The sequence below is a fragment of the Orbicella franksi genome, chromosome 11, assembly GCF_964199315.1.
Source record: "Orbicella franksi chromosome 11, jaOrbFran1.1, whole genome shotgun sequence".
NCBI classification, from domain to species: Eukaryota; Metazoa; Cnidaria; class Anthozoa; order Scleractinia; family Merulinidae; genus Orbicella; species Orbicella franksi.
The window spans coordinates 18,477,911-18,501,379 of record NC_138155.1 but is presented as its reverse complement, the minus strand read 5'-3'; the positions used below and the strand labels follow the sequence as shown (position 1 = coordinate 18,501,379).

Below are 23,469 nucleotides of genomic sequence, written 5' to 3'. Positions count from 1 at the left end.
ATGCTCTCATTTATTTTCTGTTTTTTAGGGTTGATTGCCACTGATGTCTCGAGGAAATGTCTAATAGGAAGTGAAGGAGTGAAGGAGTGAAACTGCTTCATCACTACAACTTGGAAAATAATATTTTCCAAGTTAAAAAAGGAAAATTTAATAGTTATTGAACACGCGTAAGTCTCAAAGGAGCTTTGTTTCGGCTATTGTTTAGTTAAACAGAGAACCGTATGCATAATTAATGTATGGGGCTTGCCAAAAACGAAAGTTCAGCTCTCCAATGCGGTTTTGATATCTGCACGTTTGTGTTGATTTACACTCGAATTTCATGTTGGAAGCATTATTAATTAAATTATACCATTCATGATTCAATGAAAAGACAGTGAATTTAGTCTTCCTAGCCTCAAGAGTCACACAGGAGAGTTATTTCCTTTTATTTGAGCCACGATAAGCCTTGTGGAAAACTAGCTCTAGGACAGAATTGTATCAAGATTATCAGTGAAGTCATATTCTGTGGCTATGTTTTGCGAATACAGACAGATATATATACATATATTTAAATTTCATTGCTTACTGAACAGTGACAAGCTGACTGAGTGCAGGCTCTCGATGGAAAAAAAAAACTGAGTTGACCAAATGATGTTTTCTGGAAGATGCTGGTTAGGTGTTTCTCCCCTATAGCAAGGTGCCCTTGTGTTTACAGTGCGACTACTCCAACTGCGCCACGTAGAAGAAAACTACCCAATCAAAACGTAAACTGGGAAAAATGGACTGGTAGCTTTCTCATGACGGCAAGTAATACGGGAATAAATAACTAGTGTCGACTCCTGGCCTCTGCATTAGATATTATACACCCTTAGAGATTCAGTCCTCGACAGTGAATTATCATGATAATTGAAGGGGTGAGTGCAAAACCATGCTAAGTGACGATTTGGGTGAAAAAAAAAATTTTTCGCGAAAGGGCTTGAATTTTTGCATGTGGTCTTCAATGTAATAGAAAAACGTGGTCCTGTATTTTTGTCGCTGGTTTTTGCTTCGTTTATGAAGACGCCGCTAGGAAAACCGAGTGGTTTTTCTGCATACGCAATATCTCGAAAACGAAGCGAAGCTTAGCGGAAAAACTACGGGACATTGTTAAACATACCCAAACAAAACTGCATGCGAAATTTGGAGCGTTTTCGACAAAGTTCACTTTTGATTAAAATACCTAGCGCCCTTTTCCCGCCGAGGTCTTCAAATAAACGAAGCCGGACCTTTGTTATAATAGCCAAGCCAAGCCTTTGTTATAAGTCGAAGTCTCGCCTCGGTTTATTATAACAAAGGATCGGACCGCCGCGACCGCAAGGACTTTGATTTTACTTAGAAACCAGCAAAATGTCAATTTCACGCAACTTATATAAGCTCAAATTTGTTGATTTCAGGTCAAGAGTGGTTAAAACCTTGACTCATGTTAACGCGCGACGGCAAGGATGTTGATTTCTCTTAGAAAGCAGCAAAATGTCAATTTCACGCAACGTAAAGCTCAAAAATGTCGATTTCAGGTCAAAAAAGGTTTAAATGTTGATTTCATGTTAACCCGTGACGGGAAGGTTGTTGATTTCACTTAGAAAACAGCAAAATGTTAATTTCACGCAACGTATAAACTCAAAAATGTTGATTTCAGGTCTAAATAGGTAAAAATGCTGATTTCACGTTAACGCGTGAACGCAAGGATGTTAATTTCTCTTAGAAAACAGCACAATGTTAATTTCATGCAGCGTATAAGCTCAAAAATGTTGATTTCAGGTCTAAATAGGTAAAAATGCTGATTTCACGTTAACGCGTGACGGCAAGGATGTTGATTTCACTTAGAAAACCGAAAAATGTTGATTTAACGCAGCGTATAAGCTCAAAAATGTTGATTTCAGGTCTAAATAGGTAAAAATGTTGATTTCACGTAACGTGTGACGGCAAGGATGTTGATTTCACTTAGAAAACAACAAAATGTTAATTTCACGCAGCGTATAAGCTCAAAAATGTTGATTTCAGGTCTAAATAGGTGAAAATGTTGATTTCACGTAACGCGTGACCACAAGGATGTTGATTTCACTTAGAAAACAGCAAAATGTTAATTTCACGCAACGTATAAGCTCAAAAACGTTGATTTCAGGTCTAAATAGGCAAAAATGCTGATTTCACGTTAACGCGTGACGGCAAGGATGTTGATTTCACTTAGAAAACAGAAAAATGTTGATTTCACTTAGAAAACAGAAAAATGTTGATTTCAGGTCTAAATAGGTAAATATGTTGATTTCACGTAACGCGTGACGGCAAGGATGTTGATTTCACTTAGAAAACAGCAAAATGTTAATTTCATGCAACGTATAAGCTCAAAATTGTTGATTTCAGGTTTAAATAGGTAAAATATGGCGGCCGGAAAATAGTGTTAACATCTGGAACTTACTTTGGTTATCTGGGACAATGACTATCTGCACTGAACAAATAAACATCAAATAAGCACTTTTCCAAATACAGCAACGTCTTAAATGGCTAAAAATCACGAGATAACTACATATTTTTCGACAAACGCGATCGTAGCTTTATGTCACGCACCGCCTAACAGATTAACAAATTAACCCTTCTGCGCAACGTACGGGTCTCCATACATCTGCATGTCCGCTGATCCCAGAAGTTCAAAACACTACAAATCATGCCGATATGAAATAAAATCAACGCAACCTGGATCACAGATCTATGTTACAATCGATCGCTACTTGTTGGCCATTATTATCTTTAAATGAAAAAAGCCGAAACAATCTAGTTACCAGTTCGAGAAACGCGAGCAGAACGTGATCGCATTGCATGCCGGGAAGGGTCTTTACACCTCGTGCGCGGGAAAACATGGCGGTCGATACAAGACAAATTTTATCACTCTAAAACCAGTTCTCGCTTTCCAAACTTTGACGCTAGCAACTCTTGGCAAATGGGCCACGACTCACCAGAGGGTATTTTTCTTGGGCAAGAACTGCTCTTGGACTTTGCTGCCTGGCTCGATCTGACTTCGAACGCCGATAACACGATTACGGTATATCAGCTGCGTTCGAAGTTTCAGAACACATTTTGATTCTTTAAAACGTGCTGATGACTTACGGGTTTATCGAGGCTTTATGATGCCTCTCAACCACCAGGCAGGCATACAAGGTACTTTAACACAATGCTTAGGATATTAGTTGACAGAGCTCTAATGCGGCACATCTCTTTTTTGTTCGATGGTATTTCGTTTGCCGCTCGATCGATTCACGTGTTGTGTTCACGTCACAATAACCGATGTAAACAATCTGTTCCCAGATTTCCGCTCTATATATGCTGTGAGATTTGATTTTGACTTCATACACTATAAACAGTCTGCCTGTTTGCTGTTCAACAAATAAACTCCTAAAGACATGGCTAGGAAAAGCCAAGTATTTTTGGATACGTTATAACTCGAAAACGAAGCAAAAACCAGCGACAAAAATACAGGGCCGCGTTTTTCTATTACATTGAAGACCACATGCAAAAATTCAAGCCCTTTCGCGAAAATTTTTTTTTTCACCCAAATCGTCACTTAGCATGGTTTTGCACTCACCCTTTCAATTATAAATATCGCTCAAAAAATTTAGCTTGAAAACTCACTTTGCGACAACTGAACTGAAACTGTTGAAAAATGTACAAAATTTAGGATAAAAACTTACCAATCAACAAATGGCAAAGTTTCCTGAGAGGTTGGTAACACTTTGCACTTTGTTGGGCTTTCAATTTTGTGTTACAGAACTACAGTTACTGTTTGTATTCTCTAATGTAATTGGTTTATTTGGGAAAAAGATCTCTATCCTGTGGCCCTGTTTGAGACGTTGCACTGCGGAGGGATTGGGTCAAGCTATGAGCATGCACACTGAGCTGAGTTGATTATCAACTAATTGAATTCATCTGATAATGGTCAATTAACTGCCAGAGCCTATTTGGAAAAGCATACACTTCAAACATTAGCCTTTAGTCAAAGCAAAATGATCTGGGTTGAGTTCAAGTGAACTGATGCAAGGATTTTCATTCCTTCTTTCCATCTTTTCTCTCCCAGTTTGTAACCATTTTTATTCAATTCCTGATTTTTCTTACACTCTGCAATCAGAATTATTTTGGAATGCTAACTACCTGAAGCAGCACTGGTTGAAACACTTCCTATAATATTCCCCAAGACATCCAGAAGTGATACTGTACTTGTAGTCATCTCTTATTTGTGAAATAACAAAAACCATGTTACTTTATAAAATTCTTTCACTTTATGTTTTACATATATGTTTAATATCTGAGCTGTAGTGAATCCAGAAATAGGCTGACCGGATCAATGACAGGTTCTGCAGAACAGAGACCTAAAACTTTCATCAGATTGAAATGTTTTCGGGTAGATGTGTTTACTTCTGGAGACATTCTTCCTTTTGCTTGGAAATATCAAAAACAACAATAACAAACACAGGCATGCAAGGCATGCATGAGTTATTATTTTGTGAATTAAAAGCCTCTGGAAGTAGCAGTACTGTGACAAGGTTAATCCAACAATTTACAGCAAAAAAAAAAAAAATTGGTTTCACCTTAAGAAGTGTACTATCAAGCCTAGTTCTACCAAGGGTTAATTTGACAATTCGATCAGTGGCTTTGATTATATGAACTCCAATAAGGAGTTTTTACCTGCAAGACAGCTACAGCTGTAAGTTATGCAGTCTGAAATATTAGCTTATGGTAAAAGCAGATTGGTGGGCAATTTTTATGGACTCATGAAGACCAAGAACTAATTTAATGCAATAGCATGGTCTTATTCTGTTGCCAGCATTTTACCAGATTGATTATAGTTTCTTCGGTTTTGACATCCAAGAAACCACTTCAAATTAATATCAGTTTTAAAAGCCATTTAATCGAGAAGGCACTTTTAAAGGTGAAACAACCAGAACTCTGAAACAGAGTGTACATTTTTTAAGACACCACGAAATCTGCAGAGTTTGGGAAGTTGTCTTGTCTCATAACCCTTCCCAACACCTGAGAGCCTTTTTGGTGAAAGAAAAAATAGAGTAACCTTACAGAAAAATTAACTTTCTGAGAGACGTAAAATTTACCTCTGTTAATTGTGCAATCAATTTTAACAACATACCATCCAACGTTGTAAGCAACAATTTGATTGGTTCTTTAATAAAAACCCTCAATTTGATTAGTTTTCGATCGCCCTGGAAACATTCCCGCTTCCTCCCAAACAACATTGATTTTCCTATTTCTAAGACTACACAGATCACAGTACCCACACAACATTGAACTAGGGGGCAGGGGTACCAGAGAGTTATTGCTAGATATAAATTAAATAAAATTGAAATAAAAAAACTAGAAATTTAAAAGCACTTGTATCTCGTGACATTTTCTCTGCACCCCCTACCCAGGCAAGAACCTCAATATGGTCTTGCATACTTCCAAATGGAATAATAACGATGCAAAATTCCATCACCATGTCTAATTTCCACGAGAGACATTGTGTCAATTTTTTACTGACAACAACAATTGTTTCAAATACAGTCGAAGGTCCACCTTGGACATTCCAAAAAGTGGTCACATATAAGAATGGGTTCTCATTGTTTCAGTTCAGTATGTGATGTTTTGCAACTGTTTAAAATTGAGACATTTGTGGTTGCATTTTAATGTTCTCTTAATTAATTGATTTTTAAACAGCACAGCTCTCATTAATAAATGTCTGGTGCAAGTTTATCTTTTCAATGCAATAACTACAGGGAACATACAATCTAGTTCAGTAGGATGAGAATAAGATAGCCTAATATGACCCTAAGGTGGAGCATTTCAATGCCAATTTTGGTTCCACCTATACCATAAGTGCCACTTGTAAATGTGCATCAGCATGCTGACTTCCCTCCCCTTTCACTGAGATCCTTAAACAGGCCAATTTTGCATCCTAGATGGTTTTAGAATTCAAAATGTCCCATGCACCAGAGGTTGTGCAAGGAGCCATCTTGGTAAGTTTCCAATTGGGCGGCCTTCAAGTCTGATCTAATTGATTAGTGGTTCAACTTGCCGCCATGGAGTCTTTCCATACTAAAATTTAAAATCTTTAGTTAACAAAACTCTGGCAATGACAAATGTTTTAAAATTCCCTTTATTGGAGTACTTATAATTTGCAACAAATTATATATCAAAATGCCCCTAGAAACACAAATAACAAGAAGAATCACTGATTCATCGGTTCTACTGCAACCACTCATCCCAGCCCATAAAACAAGTGTAAGTAACCATTTGTAAGCTTACCTAAAAATAAAATGAGCTCGTTACATTACTTGCAACAAAAACAAGTTATAAAACTCAGGTCATAAGACTTAAAAAAAGTTCAAAACAAAACAAATATCGGATCATACTTTCAGTTCCCTTGATCGTAACCCAGCATGTAACAATGCTCAATGACTCAGTGAGAATGCGGAGAAACCTTTGATTTGTCAGTATCCTCATATATGGACTCTTGGAAGCACCACTTCACCAAAACGAGCCAGCATTGATTAGTTCCACCTCAAGGTAACACGACCTTGTTCCGTAAGTAACGGTGAATTTTGTATTTAGATGTTTAATTGTTAAGTAGTTATCTAATGTCCACAGTGATGGGAAACCCTTGTGAATTATAGATAAATAAACAAATAAATAAATAAATAAATAAATAAATATAACGTAACGTTTTGCTGGTTTCAGTGTTTTCTGTTGGTATTTCCACAGTACTCAAAGTAGAAATCCTCATTTGAAAATACCTTTTCTCTTTTTTCTTTTACAAAAAATAATTCAAAAATTAAGTTATCTAAAATATTCATTACCCTTTGTTGGTACCTCCAATGGCTTCCCCTTTCTTCCATCCCATTCCACGCAACATGGCTGCTCCAAATGATGACACAGGCATCTCCTCATAGTCATCCATTGTGCTCTAAACAAAGTATTGACTTGTGAACATTAAGACCAATTCAGGGATCAAAGTGTTGAGTGTTATGATTATTTAATCCTGAGCTTGGTTGCTCAAAGCATGATTAAAATACCCCACAATATACAAAACATTCAATTTAAGTTCTTTTTTCAAGTCAAACTATGCAAAATGTCAGCGATAAGTAATGTCTTCATACAAGAGAAATGACTACCTTTTAATCCAAGCTAAGTGCTAATTAGCTTTCCCACAACCTATTCCTGAATAAGACAACTTTTTACGCAGGGCTATCATAAATAGTTGCTGTCAGTATCTATTGGAGGGCCATTATGAATGGTACCAACTTCCTGGACACGATGACAAGCTTACAACAAGAGTACAATACAGATTGTTTCAAGTAAATACAACTGTAGGATCTATTTTGGATCAGGGCAGGAAAGAAAATTGGAAATCCACTTGCCCAGCGGGCCAGTACATTTCAGTTTTTAGTTGCCAACACTAAAATATTACTTGCCCAATAAGAGTGCAATGTTCATACCTGATCAACTACATAAGACTAGTGAGACAATCTCAGATGGTGCAGACTGCAATTATATTAGGGAGTTTAAGCAAATCACTACAGCTGGTGCTATTACAGCTGCTGTGACTGAAAAGGTCTGGGGGAGAGTACGAGAGTAGGTTATTTCTGAGCGAAAGCGAATGCCATACACTTTGTACCATACAATTTGATGGATGAAATATATAATTTCAGAGACAAATATCTCAAAGAATATCGAGTGAAGAACACAAATATATCAATACTCAAAGAAGCAAAATAGCATCGTATAGTTATCCAGATATAAAACATTTTCACTAAACCCTCAAAGCAAACTTAACCGAAGAAAAACAACCTCGTGCTCAACACGAATATTTCACTTGACTAGCTTCGCCATTCCAACACCTTTGCCAAAACTTACTGTAAATTCAGGATACAGATTTACAAGCTTATGAAAGGCAACCTTGACACAATCTTTAACTTAAATTGAGTTTAAAGGATATAGTATCCAGTGGAATTCTTAAAATGCCGAGATGTCCGTTGAAAAGGGCCAGAGAAGCAAAATAAACCCGAAGTAGTAGCCACTACGGCAAAACATCCCGACTCACGCAGTCAGATTTCATGCTACAGCTGGATGCAACTGATGTACATGTGCAGTGTCTCATTTTGGGGGAAATTTACTTCCGGCAGCCGTATCAGAGCCAGCCGTAGCGATTTGCTTAAACTCCCTATTGATAGCTATGGCACTGTAGTCCCTCAAGTACTCCACCCCTGTTCAGTTCACTTCTGGTTTGTATTCACCTTGGTAGTCTGCTAGGGCTTTTCCTCTAAGCAGTGTGTATGTTTCATTGTTGTATTTTCATTCAAGGTTTAAAAATCACTTACAATTACTGTTTGTCATGGCAGTCTTTAAATTGTACTCTGACTGGTGTTTGACGTTGTTTTTCATCCATTTAAAATTCAATATTACATTTAAGCAGCAAACATAAAAATTTGGCTTTTCATGCCAGCTTTGAAACTTGATACTTTTGTTTTCCTTGCGAAGGTATGTAAAATGAAACCCTTGTTTCCTCCAAAACACAAGGAAGATGTGCTTGTTTTTTCATAGTTGAATATCTGATGAAGAAATGGAGGAGAAATGATGTTGTTTTACTCAAAACGTAAATTTTTTTCACTGATAAACAAGAACTAATTTAATTATCAGATAGTCATGGAATACCACATTCTTTTTCTTTTGCCGGTGCCACCTTTGTTGATAACAATAAAACAATTCAAAATTAATACACAATGATATTGATTGATACAACTGAGAAGCATTGCAATGAGAAGTACGTGTATTGGAGGTAAACAGCACTATTTGGCCGATATTATATTCTTCATTGGTGGATGAGTCTCCTTAAAAACTGATTACATTAATTTGCACTTTCATTAGATGATACGGCATCTGTAGCAAAATTTGAGCACTTTCCTGGTTTCTTTTGTAACAAATTTACAATTTGAAGAGTATTTAAGTCACAAGCTTGGGAACTTTTTGGTCTCTCTTACAGATGCAATTAAGGCAAGTAATAAAAAAGCTGCTAAGGAGAACCAATACGTTTCCCTTCTTTATTTGAACCCTGACAAACACACTGTTGTAGTCTGAAAATTTTGAACCAACCTTTGGGTAATTCTAAAAGATACACAGCCACAGTAACGTTTCAGTTTTGCTCTAAACAGGGAGAAGTGGCGCTACTTGAAAATAACTGGTCCTTGGTCACATCGCATGACATATAAAACAAAAGCGTGTGGAAATAGTGTATAACACCAACGATGGTAGAACACATGCGTCTTACATGTTGGGTTCTACTATAAGGAAAACCACTCAACCTTCGTGTGTGATCCTGTATGCAATGTATCCTCCACCTAATATACATGTATAGAAGACACGAACGCTAACCAATCTGCGCATGCATATAGAACAAATTGGTTTTGTTTTAAATGTGGTTAAATGTAACTGAGGCTAAGTTAAAATCCAGCCAATGCTGGTCAGCGGTGGTCAGGGAATCATGCACCTTGATGTGACATACGGGGTTTCTTGAATCGCACGTGTTGTGTGTTCCAACCGTGTGAGGTTGTGCAGTTTGTTTTGAGCACCGAACCATACATTTGTACTGCTTTTTCTCTGGTTTCTATTCTCTCGGTGTGTTTGAGTTCGGTTGCTTCGTCTATCTCTTTCATCCTCGCCATCATGACAGCCAGGCAAACCAACAACAGCTTAGCAGCGGCTCTCTCTTCCATTGTCGTGTCCTCAGCTCCCATGTCAAGTGTGGCCATGAGCGGGACGTCATCTTCTATCGCATCTTCACAGCTTGGCGAGCCTGTTGTTGTTTCATCGGTGATGGTTGGCGCTGCTGCTGCGGCAAACCCGTTACCTCTGGCCTCAACAGCTGTTCTTTCGCCCAATCTTGTGGCCCTCATTAATCAGGCTGTTCAGGCTTTGCAAAGGCAACCAGAACCTGCAATTGTGTGTTCCGCCTCCTGTTCTGGCGCTGTTTTCGTCATCCCTGTCCTTGAGTGGCTTGGCTTCGTCATTTCTAGCTGCAGGGACAGGCTTTCAGCCTTCCATATCAAGTCCTTCAACTCAAGGTAGGACCATTCCTCTTGTGGTGCCTACTTTTGTGTCAACCTTTAACGAGCTGGTCCCGGCACTTGTTTTGTCTCCGGTACATGCGTTAAGTGGCGTTTCTGCCCAATTGCCTTTGTCCAACTGTAGTGTCCTGTATGTTCATTGTGACTGTTTTATTATTATGGGATATGTTATAGCGAGCATGTGGTCTCGAGATATCAAATGATTAAAACATGTTGTTAAGAACCGAGTTGTTTAGTGTATTGGGACGAAGACACCACACCAACATCAACTCTTTGGCGGATCAGCCGTTCGTAGTGGGCCTGAATTTTTCTCCCATCCCGGCCAAGCTTGTTTCGCAAATCCAAAGCGGAAAATTTGTCAATTTGTGGGAACTTTTAGTGTCTAACTGGGTCAGCTCCGAGTCCGAGCCTCAATTGATGTTCAATGGGCATTTAGTTTTATCAGCTCCACCGAAGATACCCCGGCCGTCGGCATATAGAGGATATCACTGCGTGGATGGAAGCCTTCACGGTGTTTTCTCTCGTCTTAACATCGTCTCTCCTCCATCACTGGAAAGATCTAACACTGTACAAGCTACTAATCTTGTCGATCTACCGCCAGTTTAGCGGGCGGGTCTGGCTTGCGTATGACAAAGCTTTTCGCGAACACGCCACGGCGACTCAGCTGGCCAATTGGTCGGCCAGGAACGCAGAGCTGTTCAATTTTCACGCCGCTGGTGCTGCCCTTTGCAGCTACAATCTCGGCTCATCCATGGGTTCATCAGAACCAGCGGGCTCCTGCTCATGTAGAATCCCTTGCATGTCATGAAACAAGGGAAGGTGCACAGCCCCTTACGCATTGTGCCGCTATTATCACCATTGCAGTACGTGTGGAGGCACTAATCGTTCCGTCTCTTGCACTTCCAGACCAGACCGTAAGTTTGAGAGCACTTACAGGCGCAGATCTCAGTCTCCGGCCACTAGTTCCTTGTCTAGCCAAAAAGCACAGCACCAGTAACTGTTGGTTCAAGGGAAATTATCTTTGCTCGGAACTTTCAGAGTAGGTTTAGTTGCATCTTTGTGGAACGTTCTTTTTTTTTGCTCGGTGTTTCAGTAGGACCTGGTCGTCTCCTCCTGTTGTCGCTCAATTCTTTGCCCATGCCCTGTGTTCTCATGGCCATTTACGTCATTCCATTTCGTTTTACAATCATGTTTAGCGTTGCACTCTCGCCTTCTTGCATGCAGAGTTATTTACAATGCATGCTCTATTGACTTTGCAGCTTAGTTAATTTGGATTGTCATTGGTTTCATCCTCGTGCATGACTCAGTTGTTCTATGGGCTCATTGAATTAAGCATTTATCTACCCTTCCTGTGTTTGTCTGTGTTTTATTTTGATTGCACTAAGTTAGGGGGTTTTTAGAGGGGAATTACCGTCTCTCATTTTCTTTCCTTCTAGTCTCCTCTCCCCTCCCCCCTGTTTCTGTGGTCAGCGTGTGCTGAAGAGTTTGCTGCAAAGTTCTCCAAGCACCCAGACCAACATGTAGTTGCCTTTGTTTTGGACGGTCTCAGGAATGGCTTTTGTGCGGGCTTTCAGCACTTCAGAAAACTGAAGTCGGCTAATTCAAACAAGGCATCAGCTAATCAACATCCTGAGGTTATTGGCAGCTATTTGGCTAACAAGGTCTCCCTAGGGAGGGTTGCAGAGCCTTTTCCCCCCCCACCTCTTCTGAATTTGCACATTAGCAGCTTTGGGGTTATTCCCAAAAAAGATCAACCAAGCAAGTGGAGGCTCATAGTGGATCTGTCCTCTTTCAGCGGTCTGAGTGTTAATGATGGAATTGACCCAGATGAGTATACCCTACAATACTTCACTGTTGATCAGATCATCCATATGATCTCGCACTAAGGCTCAGGCGCCTTGATTGCTAAATTTGATGTAGAGGCGGCATACCGCAACAAAGCTGTCCACCTGTCAGATCGATATCTCCTGGGTTTGAAATGGCGTAAGCACTAACTTAGGTTGATTTAACCTTACCATTCGACCCCCACTCGGCTCCTTATATTTTCAATTCTGTGGCAGACATGGTGGAGTGGATTCTCCTTAATGCACACAATGTTTCTGACCTCTTACATTACTTAGATGACTTTATTATGGCGGGTCCGCCAGACACTAATCAATGTGCTGAGAATTTGGCCCCTTCCATAGCTGTCTGCAGATCCTTAGGGCTTCCTCTCCATCGGGATAAATGCATTGGTATTTCCACTAGTTAAGTGGTTTTGAGCATCGAGTTAGACTGAATGGCTCAGGTGGCTTGCCTTCCCATGGACAAGCTTTGTGCCTTACAGGAGCTGGTTCAGTCGTGGTGGGATCGACGCTGGTGTAACAGGTGCTAACTGCAGTCCCTCATTGGTCATTTGCATCATGCCGCTAGGGTTGTTTGGCCAGGTCGGACCTTTCTGCATCGCATGATTGATCTGCTCCAGTCTTTTCACAAACGGGACCATCCGATCTGCCTAAATTCCAAATTTTGCAGTGGTGGCTTCAGTTCTTGTCCTCTTGGCACAGTGTCTATTTTTGGTTGTTCCCCGGCATGTCTGCTTCCCCTGACTTGTAAGTCACATCTGATGCTTCAGGTTCCCTTGGCTTTGGTGCATACTTCAACGGGGAATGGTTCAGCAGCTTATGGATTTCTTCTCAAGCCTCTCACTCTATAGCCTCTAAAGAATTGCTCCTGGTCGTCATTGCTGCTCACGTGTGGGGTCCTCATTTCGCCAGGCATCATGTTCTTTTCCGTTCCAACAACAAGGCAGTGGTTTATATCCTCAACTCTAGAACATCCAAGATTCCAGTCTTAATGCGCTTGCTTCACCCTCTTTTTGCCTCGGCGGCACGTTTCAATTTCTCCTTTTCCTCTCAACATGTTCCCAGGGTTCACAATTGCATTGCTGACGCTTTGTTCCGCTTTCATTGCAGGAGTTCTGGAGGTTAGCACCCACGGTTCAGTGGCTTCCAGTGCCCATTCCACCTCAACTACTGGACGAATTGATTGGCCCTCATTACAGCAACAGTGCCAGTTCTTTTTGGTCCAAGGTTTGGCTGACTCTACTCGGAGATCTTACGCTTCAGGCCAGAGGAAGTTCATCAACTTTTGTACTCAGTTGGGCAAGCTGCATCCCAGTGGCTCTCCATGCCTGACTGACGAGTGGACATTGTGCCTGTTTGCCACTTTCCTGGCCGGATCAGTTCAGCACTCTTCTATCAAAGTTTATCTCTTAGCGGTTCGTTCATTAAACATCATTGCATGAGGGCTTCTCAAACCCTTCTGGTCAACTGTCTCCTTTTAAAGCAGGTCATTTGAGGAATCAAACGGATCCAAGGTTCCCACTAAGCCCAGCGTCTGCCAATTACAAATGACATTTTGATGATCATCTTCAGGTCTTTAGATTTATCGATATTTGACCACTGCATGGTTTGGGCTGCATGCAACTTGGCCTACTTTGGTTTTCTGAGATCTGCACAATTTACTGTTCCCAATTTGGCAAGTTTCTCCCCAGCAGTCCACCTGAGCATCCGTGACATTTGGGTGGACTCTGACACCAATCTTTCCCGCTTGAGTGAGGATCAAAGCCTCCAAGACTGACCCGTTTGGAAAGGCTGCTTTGTCCACATTGGCAGGGGATGCTTCCCTCTCTGCACCCTGCAAGTTGTTTTGGCATACTTGGCAGTGAGGGGAAACTCTGGTGGCCCTCTTTTTCTTTGTCAGGATGGTTGGCCTCTATCCCACGCTATCCTCACTGCTCAGATCAGAGAAATCCTGGCTGGGGCGGGAGCTTGGGCAATTTCTCCAGCCACAGTTTTCGCATTGGTGCAGCCACCGGGCAGCTCGTAGTGGCATCCCAGATCACCTTATTCAGGCCTTGGGCCGTTAGTCTAGTACTGCCTATCAGTCGTATATTCGCACTCCATCTGAGTCTTTGGCTTAACTCTCTCCTCATCTCATCACTGGTTCCTATGGCTCGTGACCCTGGTATGTGCAGGAAGCACTCCATCTGAGTTTCAGACCAGAGGTGAACAACTTGTTGGTCAGGGCGCACTCTGTGGAGGCTTGCTGGCGGTTCTTTTTACGGCTCATCTAGCTATTTTGCAATTTGCGGACCATGCATCTTGGCCCAAGAATTGTCGTGGACTCGTGCAGATTTGTCTTCCTTGGATCGTCTGGCTCATTCACGGCTTGCTTGTGCCAGGGCCTAAGCAAACGCTCTTCCAATCAACCAGGAAGTCCCAGGCAAGTCCCTGACTCAGTATATGCAGCAGGTGGATGTTTAATCATGTCTTGCGGCCTTACGAACAGCTGTGGACCTTGGTTCAGTGCTTCCTTGAAGCATTCTATCGTAAACGGACTCTCGAGTTTCATTTCATGATCAGCGTTGCCGTACTTTGGGTAAGCTTTGTTCTGCGTGTCTCGCGTTAAGCCAGGGGAAGGTGCTTGGTTAATTTCTGGGTGGTAGCACAGGTCCCACGTCATCTCTGTTCACGACCCCTTCGCCCATCCAAGCACCCTTGAGGCACGGCTTTGGGTGGTTGCTGCTCGCAGAGTTGCCATGGATATCTGCATGCCCTGCTCAAGGCTCGTTGCTCGCCCTGGAACCACCACACACTCTAAAAGGCATCATCCCCAAGCTCATCTATTGGCGATGAGTTTAAAGAGAATAGTACCACAAGGAGAGCAAGGGGTTTTCTGAAACAAATATATAGCTTTGTGATGCTCATACTCAACCAGCGTAGCTGGAACATGTTTCACGTAGAGTAGACAAGTACCTTCCCCACCCCACCCCACCTCCACCACTTCCTTGCCTCTAGATTAATTAATTGAAATTAAAATTATTAAAGCTTACACCTCAGTGCCTCAGGGCCATAGTGTCTTAGCAGATGGCAATCCTGAAAACCATCCCAATAGTGCACTTTGCACTACAACGTATGCTTCAAGAATTCTAAATTAATCCATGCTTTCAACTCATAGCTTTGCTCATCTTGCAGTCTTAAGTTTTGAAATTGTTTTTGATGGGAAGTTATCTCTAACAAGAATACTGAGGCTAATTTACTTGCTGATTGGACCACCAAACTTCCATTTTTATTTGCCTAAGAGCAAAATTTACTTGCCCCAGGCAATCGGACCTGGGTTTTTTTCCTGCCCTGATTTGGATATATATTTTTTAATTTTTTTTATTTATAGAAAACACTTACAGTAAAATAAAGCACTTTGAGGACTACAATAGATAAACAAATAAATAAATGCTAGGCGCAACTGATTAGAAATTTTAAAAACATGGGAACATTTGAGACAAAGTAGTATATTTAATCTGTACTATTGAGATGTTGGTGGTGGCAAAATTTCTGGAACAAAATCTTTTAATATAATGCATTTCTATTTGTTGTTTAAGAGCTTGGCAGTTTTGTTTGTTATTGCGAGGTATCTTTCAGTCATTATGTTTTCTCAAAGTTGTATCTTAAACAGTGAGAAGAGATTGTTCATTCAAGTTACATTTGCAAATGAAGTATTTTGCCACCAGGAAAGCTAAGCTTAGGGGTTGATGGGTTGGTTTATGATGTTTGAGTGAGTTTATAGGTCCATATTAAAGAAGTGAGTCTGGTAACTGAAAGTTTTCACTGGTGTAATTCATTCCCAAATAAGGCTACAAGGGAGCACTTAAAAAACATGTGCTTAATTGTATGCTGTTCACTTTTACATAGATGGCATAAATCACCAGATATTATGTTGGCTCTTTTGAGTTTGCCTTTAGTGTAGATGATACTGTGGTTTATTTTGAATTGAAACACTATTAACTTTGTATTTTTGGTAATAGAAAAAAGCCAGTTATATAATTTGTGCATTTCAGAAGGTACTCCACTCCATAACTTATGAATAGATTTGGTTTTCATTGGTGGGTACTTGGAATTTGTTCTCAACAATAATTTGTGCAGAGCGGCGCTGGAAAGATTTTCTTCATTGCCAAACCTGTCCTGTTTCCATGTTTGCCCCTGTCCATAGCTACCAGTAGATGAAATTTCCCTTTTAGTGAAGCTCCGGCAGCCCAAAGGGCCACCACGTGGAGCCCCATACCCATACGGGAAAGAAAAGGAAACCCATGAATTGATTTTCCCATGGTTATCATGGCTGGCGGTATTGCTCGTGGGTGTGTGCGCACAACGATGGAGTCATGCAAGATGGCGACCTTACTCCAGCTACATGTAATAGGTTGAGAGAGACATACACCCTCTGTTTCTAGCATCCCTCTTTGATATTGGACATCCATGTTATAGTCAATTGACACCTGTCAAAACAAGGTATCTGCTGAGCAGTATGACATGACCATATCGCAGGCTCAAGTTTAGAGCTCATCAAGGTCACATGTTTTTTTACAGTTGACCGCTGACCAAGTGCTGGTTTTTTTTATTGGATTGTGGGCTCATGTCAGGTTAACTTGTTCGCCAGGTTGTTTGGAAGCCAGTTAACGCTGACCCAGGATTATAAAAGTTAACCGAAGTATAATTTTTCTTGTACATGTCTACAAATGTTTTTGACTGCTTTTGTTTTGTGTATTTTTGTGACCTTGACATGATTCAAACTCAAAACAAAAGGCCAAACAACAGAAACAGAAAACCTCACTGTAAAGTTACAAAACTCAATCAAAATTCTCCCTGATCCTGAGCCCATCCCAGTAGCTCCGCTTTTAGACTTGGCTAAATCTAGATATTATTTCTAATAGCACTGAGAAGACCACAGTATCTTGTAAAAAACGATTTCAAAAGACATTTGAGCAGGAAAATTAACCTAAGTAAAGTAACATGATGTTTCAACTACTTCATGTCATCATTGTCAATGAAAAAATTAAAATTAATGGAAAGGCATATTTATAATGCTTAGGATGTGAGAAAATAAAATTAGTAAACATTACATGAAAACATTCATGTCAAAAGTTTCGTGTGAATGGAATCCGCTTGCGTGTTCAGTTTCGGTCTTTTCCTCTTAATCAACAACATTTCAAAGATTCAACGTTCGAGTTTGCCACGGCATTTCTTGTGGACTTCAAAGTTCTTAATTAAGTTGCCAGGTGTTAGGGCATGCTCGACCCTGAAATGTTTTCTGATCACGGAATGTTTATGTTCTGCTGCACGATGATGGAGGTGGCGGCAAGTGTACCCAATATAATTTGCATTACACAAATTACATGTGAATTCATACACTACACTTTGCTGGTTTATCATGGGGGGCTTTCCTTCCGCGACTCTCTGATGATCAGCGATCTTTTTGTTTGTGAACACTGGGGTTGCTGATTAATTTTCATTCTGAGGTCGCCGAGTTGTCTGCAAACCACGTCAGCCGATTTCTGATCTTCAAATTATATCGGGCACACTTGTTTAACTTTTGTAACACCCACCTTATGCCATGGCTTAGTTGCGATTTGTTTTTCATGGTTGTTCCATATTATGGCATCATATGGATCTGTTTTGTCTTGATCTATTTCAGGTACCCTTTAAATCCCCTGAAGAGTCCAAGAAGAGACCCAAAACTCTCAGGAGGAAATGTAAAGCAATATGAAAGGATGATGATATATCTCAATCTTAGTCAGTTACCCAACAACACTCACTTGCTCAGGCCTCGTAGCAATGTCTGTTTTTTCATTCTTTTCATATCCCTGAACATCAGGCAAAGCATTTCTCATCAAAAGTGGAATGGCAATGTGATCATTATCATTTTCTTCCTTATCACCTCCAGAAGCATCTGTGTTAAGATTCATTGAAAAAATAGGGAATACAAATAATATGTAATGTACATGTACCATTAATATTGACAATAACAAATTATACAAATTACAATATTAATTATTTAATATAAATAAAAATCTGTTACCTAAGTAAGAGCTGAGTGCCAGATTATTTCACCAGCTGAAAGAGAACTGCATGATCACTAGCTAAAATCTCATTAGAATTTGAAGACTAAAAGTATTAAATTTAGTATAATGGGCTTCTAACTCATTTCATCAACACCCAAGTCTATCATGGTGAAGCAGACACTTTCAGGAAAGACTCTATTATAATTTAGCAAATAGCCCAAACAAAACATGTGTGCTGAGCAAAGAGAATTTACATTATATTTGATAATCAAAGTAAAAGCGAGAGCGTAGCTCAAGGAAAACTGTGAGCTTCGAGGTACAGATAATGTCCAAGGACAAATATCTGAGCATATTTTTGCCCCAAATGAGGCTACTGTGTTTATTATTCTTCGAATCTTTTTCACAACGCGCACAGTTTTGAAAATTGTGGAATATTCTCAGATATTCCCCAGTTTTAGTGACTAAAAAGGAACTTTTTAGGTTTAATATTAAATCAGATAGTAATTGTATATATTTTGGGGATCTGGATTTTATACACCATACCTTTTCAGAGTGCCAGTTTACAAAGTCCTTTCCTCAAGAAGTATTACAATGGTTTAATACAGAGAATAACTCTGAATTTAATCTAAACATGGAAGATCTTCTTTTTGGTACTTTTCCAAGTTCAAGTACCTTGATAAAAAAACTGAACTACACCCTCCTCTTTCTGCAGTATTATATTTATAAGAAAAAGCTCCAGAATGACTCACCATTTCTATTGCTTTCCGACTTTATCAACAAAGTTAAATGTAAGTATAAACTTGAAAAAATTATTTAATATTCATAAAAGCTCCTCCATCTGCTATTCTTTAGATTTAATATAATTGTAATATAAGTATGATTCTACAGAAAGATTCATTTTATGTTATTGTAAAAATAGGCTTAGAATAAATGATGTAATAAGTGTTGTAAATGTAAGAAATGATTATTAATTATTATCTATCATACAATAGGCATATTTCACCTTTCATAAGTTCCTCAGCAGCTTGTCTATCCAAACTTAGTTTAGCATCTGGAGGCAGAATCCATCGATTTTTGGTTTGACAAGGAATCACTTTTTCCCTTGGTTTCTCTTCTGGTTTGATGCTGTCAAGATACAAAGTACATGCACTCATAAACTTATCATCAAACAATTACCCAACAAGTTAGCATACAGTACCGCTCAGAATTAAGCGAACCAAAACTCGCGTTAATAACGTGTTTTGACTTTGTGTTATAGCGCATTAAAGTTAACACATCAGATGTATGAGCTTGGTTACTGTTTGCTGCTTTTGTTACTTTGTGAAAGTAAGTTACCGACCTTTTCAAAAGACAACATTCCAAATGAATGTCATGTGTTCCTTCACAGCTGCAAGAGATGCTGTGTAAACAATGTCAATGGAAAACTTTAATTTCATTCATCAGCTGTTTTTGTTTCTTGTATTGAATGAAACTAATCACATTTTGATATGCTTTAAGTTCTTTGGTGGTTTACCCAAGAAGGCATAGGAATAATTTTCGTCTTCCCGTAATTATTAATTTGCTCCAGTCTTTGAGTCATGTAAGTGGCACCGGGTTAAATTGAAATCGTCTAGCTTCCAATCTGTTGTTTATTTTGCATAATTCCTAATGGTACTAATGGTATAACATTATCTCCATCTGATACAGAGAAATTTTAGGTCAGTTTTGAATGACTGATATGGGGAGGCTCCACCAGAAAGGGATACCTTTTACAGGCTTGAGGTATATGGTAGGGTAAAGTCTGCATACGAGCCAAGGAGCCCATCAGGCTGGAGCTTATCCTGGTTTCTGTAGCATAAGGCGGCTAGGAGCATTTCTAACCACCCCCCCCCCCCAGATAGGATGCTAGTCCATCGCAGGGTTACCCCCAGCATTACAAGTTGCCGGTACCCATTTATACACCTGGGTAGAGAGGGGCACTATGAGAGTAAAGTGTCTGTCCTAAGGATATAACATGATGTCCCCGGCAGGGCTAGAACCCAGGCCGCTCGATCTAGAGTCGAGCACACTAACCATGAGGCCACCACGCCTCCCACGAGGTGTATATCAAAGGGCTTTTTTAAGCCAACTCATGATATTTGAAACACTCATTTTTCTACAAGGGTGCTTAGGGAGTTTGTCACAGTTGCGTGACACAGCATCAATTTAACAGTATTTTCTTTCTGACTGAAATGAGTTGCATACACTATTTCTCAAAAACGAAGCGCAAATCTACAAAAACAATTACGCAATGATGCTTTTCATGTCAAAACAAGTCAGTCTGCCAAAAATTAGCTCGATCCTGCAAAAAATAAAAATTGGCCCAAAATGTCACATATGCCCTTTTTGCACGAAAGCCTTCAATTACAATGACAGAAGCTGAGAAAAATTTGCATATAGACAATGCAAACTAATAAAGATAAAGCTTTTCACTGCTTACATTATCATTTAGGGTGGGTTTTAATTCCCTTATTAGCAGAGTCTCTTTCATCTTGCAATGTGTATCTGTCCGACCTTTTGCTAATATATCAAAGTGGTCCCATTTGAAGTTGTGACCAGTTGATGTGACGTGGTCTGCAAATGCAGAAGCATGACAGCTATTCGTGATCAATTTAAAATGTTCAGTTTTTCTGTCATGCAATCTACGTTTTGTTTTTCCTATGTGGAAATCCTGGCAGTCCCAACAACTAGCCTTATACACAACTTTTGACAGTTGGGAACAGTTGATCCTATCTTTGTAGGGAAATAAAGACTTGATGCGATAAGTGCTTTGGAAAATAACCCTAAGATTAATGCAGCCATAGAACTTATAAATGCAGGTCTTCAGTTGATTGGTAACAATTTTGCTTTGTACCCCTAAATAAGGTAGAACTAAGATTATTTCCTTTTTAGGGACTGTGGTGGTTGGATTCTTCGGTTTGCATTGATGCCTGTTCAGAACATCATTAATGTTGTAATTGGTAACACCCACAGGGTATCCATTTTGTAACAACAACTTCCTTAGTTTATTCAAACAAGAGTGCAAAAGAGAAGGTGACGAACAGATGCGGAAACAACGAAAAGCGAGAGTTCACATGAGGTTTACTTTGTATTTCCTAGGTGTGAAGGAGTCCCATTTTGTGTACAGGCCAGAAAAGGTCTTCTTTTGGTAAATAGATGTTGAGAAAGTATGACTGTGGCATTTGATGAGAATGTCCAGGAAAGGGATTGCACTGTTATCTTTTTATTTATTTTTTGTTTATTTGTTATCTTTCTATTTATTTATTTATTAATTTATTTGTTATCTTTTTATTTATTTATTTATTTATTTGTTATCTTTTTTCATTTGTATAGAAGAAAAAGTTGTAATTCGATTAACTTTTAATCCTGGGTTAGCGTTAACCGCCTTCCAAACAATCCCGCCCTGTTTTCAACAAGTTACCCTGACATGAGCCCACAATCCAATCAAAAACCAGCACTTGGTCAGCTGTCAACTTCAAAAAAATGTGTGACCTCAACGAGATGTAAACTTGAGCCCGTGATATGGTCATATGATACTGGTCAGTGGATACTTTGTTTTGACAGATGCCAATTGATTATAACATGGATTTCCAATATCAAAGAAGTACACGATAAAGCAAGGGTGCTAGCCTGCAGAGCAGGCGAGATTTTTTTGAGCGAGCACTCACATCGTAAAAAGTTTAGCCGCCATCTTGAATTTTTCATGCAGTGGAAGACTGGAGAGAGAGAAAGTTTTACCAAGGGGGTGAATGATAGGCAAGAGGAAGGATAGGGGAGGGGGTGGAGCAAAGAAAATCTTGCCTGCCCGAGGTCATTGTTCTTTTAGGAAACTCTGTTTGCCCATGAACGGAGTTTCTGATTGGTGCAGCTTAACCCTGCCTGTCAATTGTCTGTCAATCACAGCCAATTTCATTTCGTTTGTGCGGGAAAGAAACATGTACATGTTGGTACTCATCAATCAAATAATGATGGACAAACCTTCGAGCGCGGTTGTCGTGTGTCCACTTCAGACTTCATGTATTCATCAAATTCCTTTGATACGAGTTTTACAGATTCCTTTGGATAGTTCAGGCATAATTTCCACATGCTTTAGGATTCCATTTGAAACTTCTCGCCATTTCTTGGCGGCAATGTTCTTCACTAGTGTTTTAGTTTGACAATCTCTAGGAATTCTCACAGTCACATTTCCCAACTGATTAAGATACAAGATTTTTACGCCATCGCTCAGAACATTTTCCACATTTAGTTTACAAAGCATCTCGTTTTCCTGTTCCAAAGAAGCAGATGAGGTGTTCTTTATGTTTTCGCCTGCAAAGGCGAGAGACTTTCTTGACTTCTCAGGAGAAACTTCCCTGAAAGGAGTCTTCCCTACCGGGGAATTAATACGTACCAATTTGGATTTCCTCCATGGCGGACTAGCCTTCTCCGGCATGTCTAGAGTTCTTTTGCTTGTTTTAACTGGGGTAGATGTCGTTGCAGTTGCAGTTTCGAATCTTATGGCCAGATGGGTTGCAGATAGGATCGGAATATTTCAAAGATTCTTGTGTCAGTGGTAATCCAACTTGACGGCAAATTTCGCTCAAAACAACACCAAAGCACTCTTTCCGTTTCGAGGGTTTGAAAAGGTTCTTGGATGAAGAGTGGCTTTGCTTACGGAGATTGCTGAACTGTACTTTGAAAGAAACTTCACAAAGCCTACAATAATTGTCATTCACGCTCTCCTCTGACATTACGGAAAATGTTGCTGTATGACAGCTCGACTCCATGTGTTTATGTTTTTGTTTTTGTCGGAAGACAAGACTTCCGGTATCAAGAAAACCCCATTTTGATTGGTTACCCACTTATTTCCGGAAACACAGTGAAGCGCAACTAATCAGGAGGTGTTTCGCATTTTAACGGGCTTTTTGGGCAGGTGTCTTCTCATATTTCCCCTCCCCCATCCCCCACCGTCTAAGATGGCGGTCTAACATGGCAGTCGCAAGGTTGTAACGCTAACTCGCCCCAATGAGACGCCTGCACTGCAGGCTACAAGGGTGCATGTCTGTCAACCTATTATTTGGAGTATGGCCGTCATGTTGCATGACTCCATCGTCATCGCCATCGCGCACGTCATGCGTACGCGCCCACGAGCAATACCACTAGCCAAGATAACCATGAGAAAATCAACTCATGGGTTTCCTTTTCTTTCCTATATAGCCGGAGCTCCGCTATAAATAAATTTCAACCTGCAACCTGCAACCTGCAAAACATACCTGCTGATATTTTTGGTGTTTTGAGGTTGAGAGGTCTGACTTCATACATAGTCGATGAGCATAAAACAAAAGATGTACAGGGTCAAGGACCTTCCGACATAAATCTTAGCTTGTTTGTTTGCTTTTCTGATGTTTGCCGGGCTTCTTAACCATTTCCCTCTATTAACTGTGTTCAAATGTAAGCTAAGTTTTATTATTTTGTACA

The 23,469-nt window shown here is 40.0% G+C and overlaps 1 protein-coding gene and 1 pseudogene across 1 annotated transcript in view; both read right to left on the bottom strand.

Moving 5' to 3' along the window:
- The window catches only part of LOC145503097 (G-patch domain and KOW motifs-containing protein-like), a 58,963-nt gene that overhangs the window by 35,290 nt on the left and 204 nt on the right, over nucleotides 1-23,469 (bottom strand). Inside the window, exons 2-4 of the mRNA XM_081482543.1 lie at nucleotides 18,998-19,119; nucleotides 17,749-17,882; nucleotides 6,855-6,961 (exon numbers count right to left, since the gene is read on the bottom strand). Of these exons, the coding sequence (XP_081338669.1) occupies nucleotides 6,855-6,961; nucleotides 17,749-17,882; nucleotides 18,998-19,119 (363 nt within the window). The remainder of the gene's footprint in view (nucleotides 1-6,854; nucleotides 6,962-17,748; nucleotides 17,883-18,997; nucleotides 19,120-23,469) is intronic.
- LOC145503123 (uncharacterized) lies at nucleotides 19,128-23,464 on the bottom strand (annotated as a pseudogene).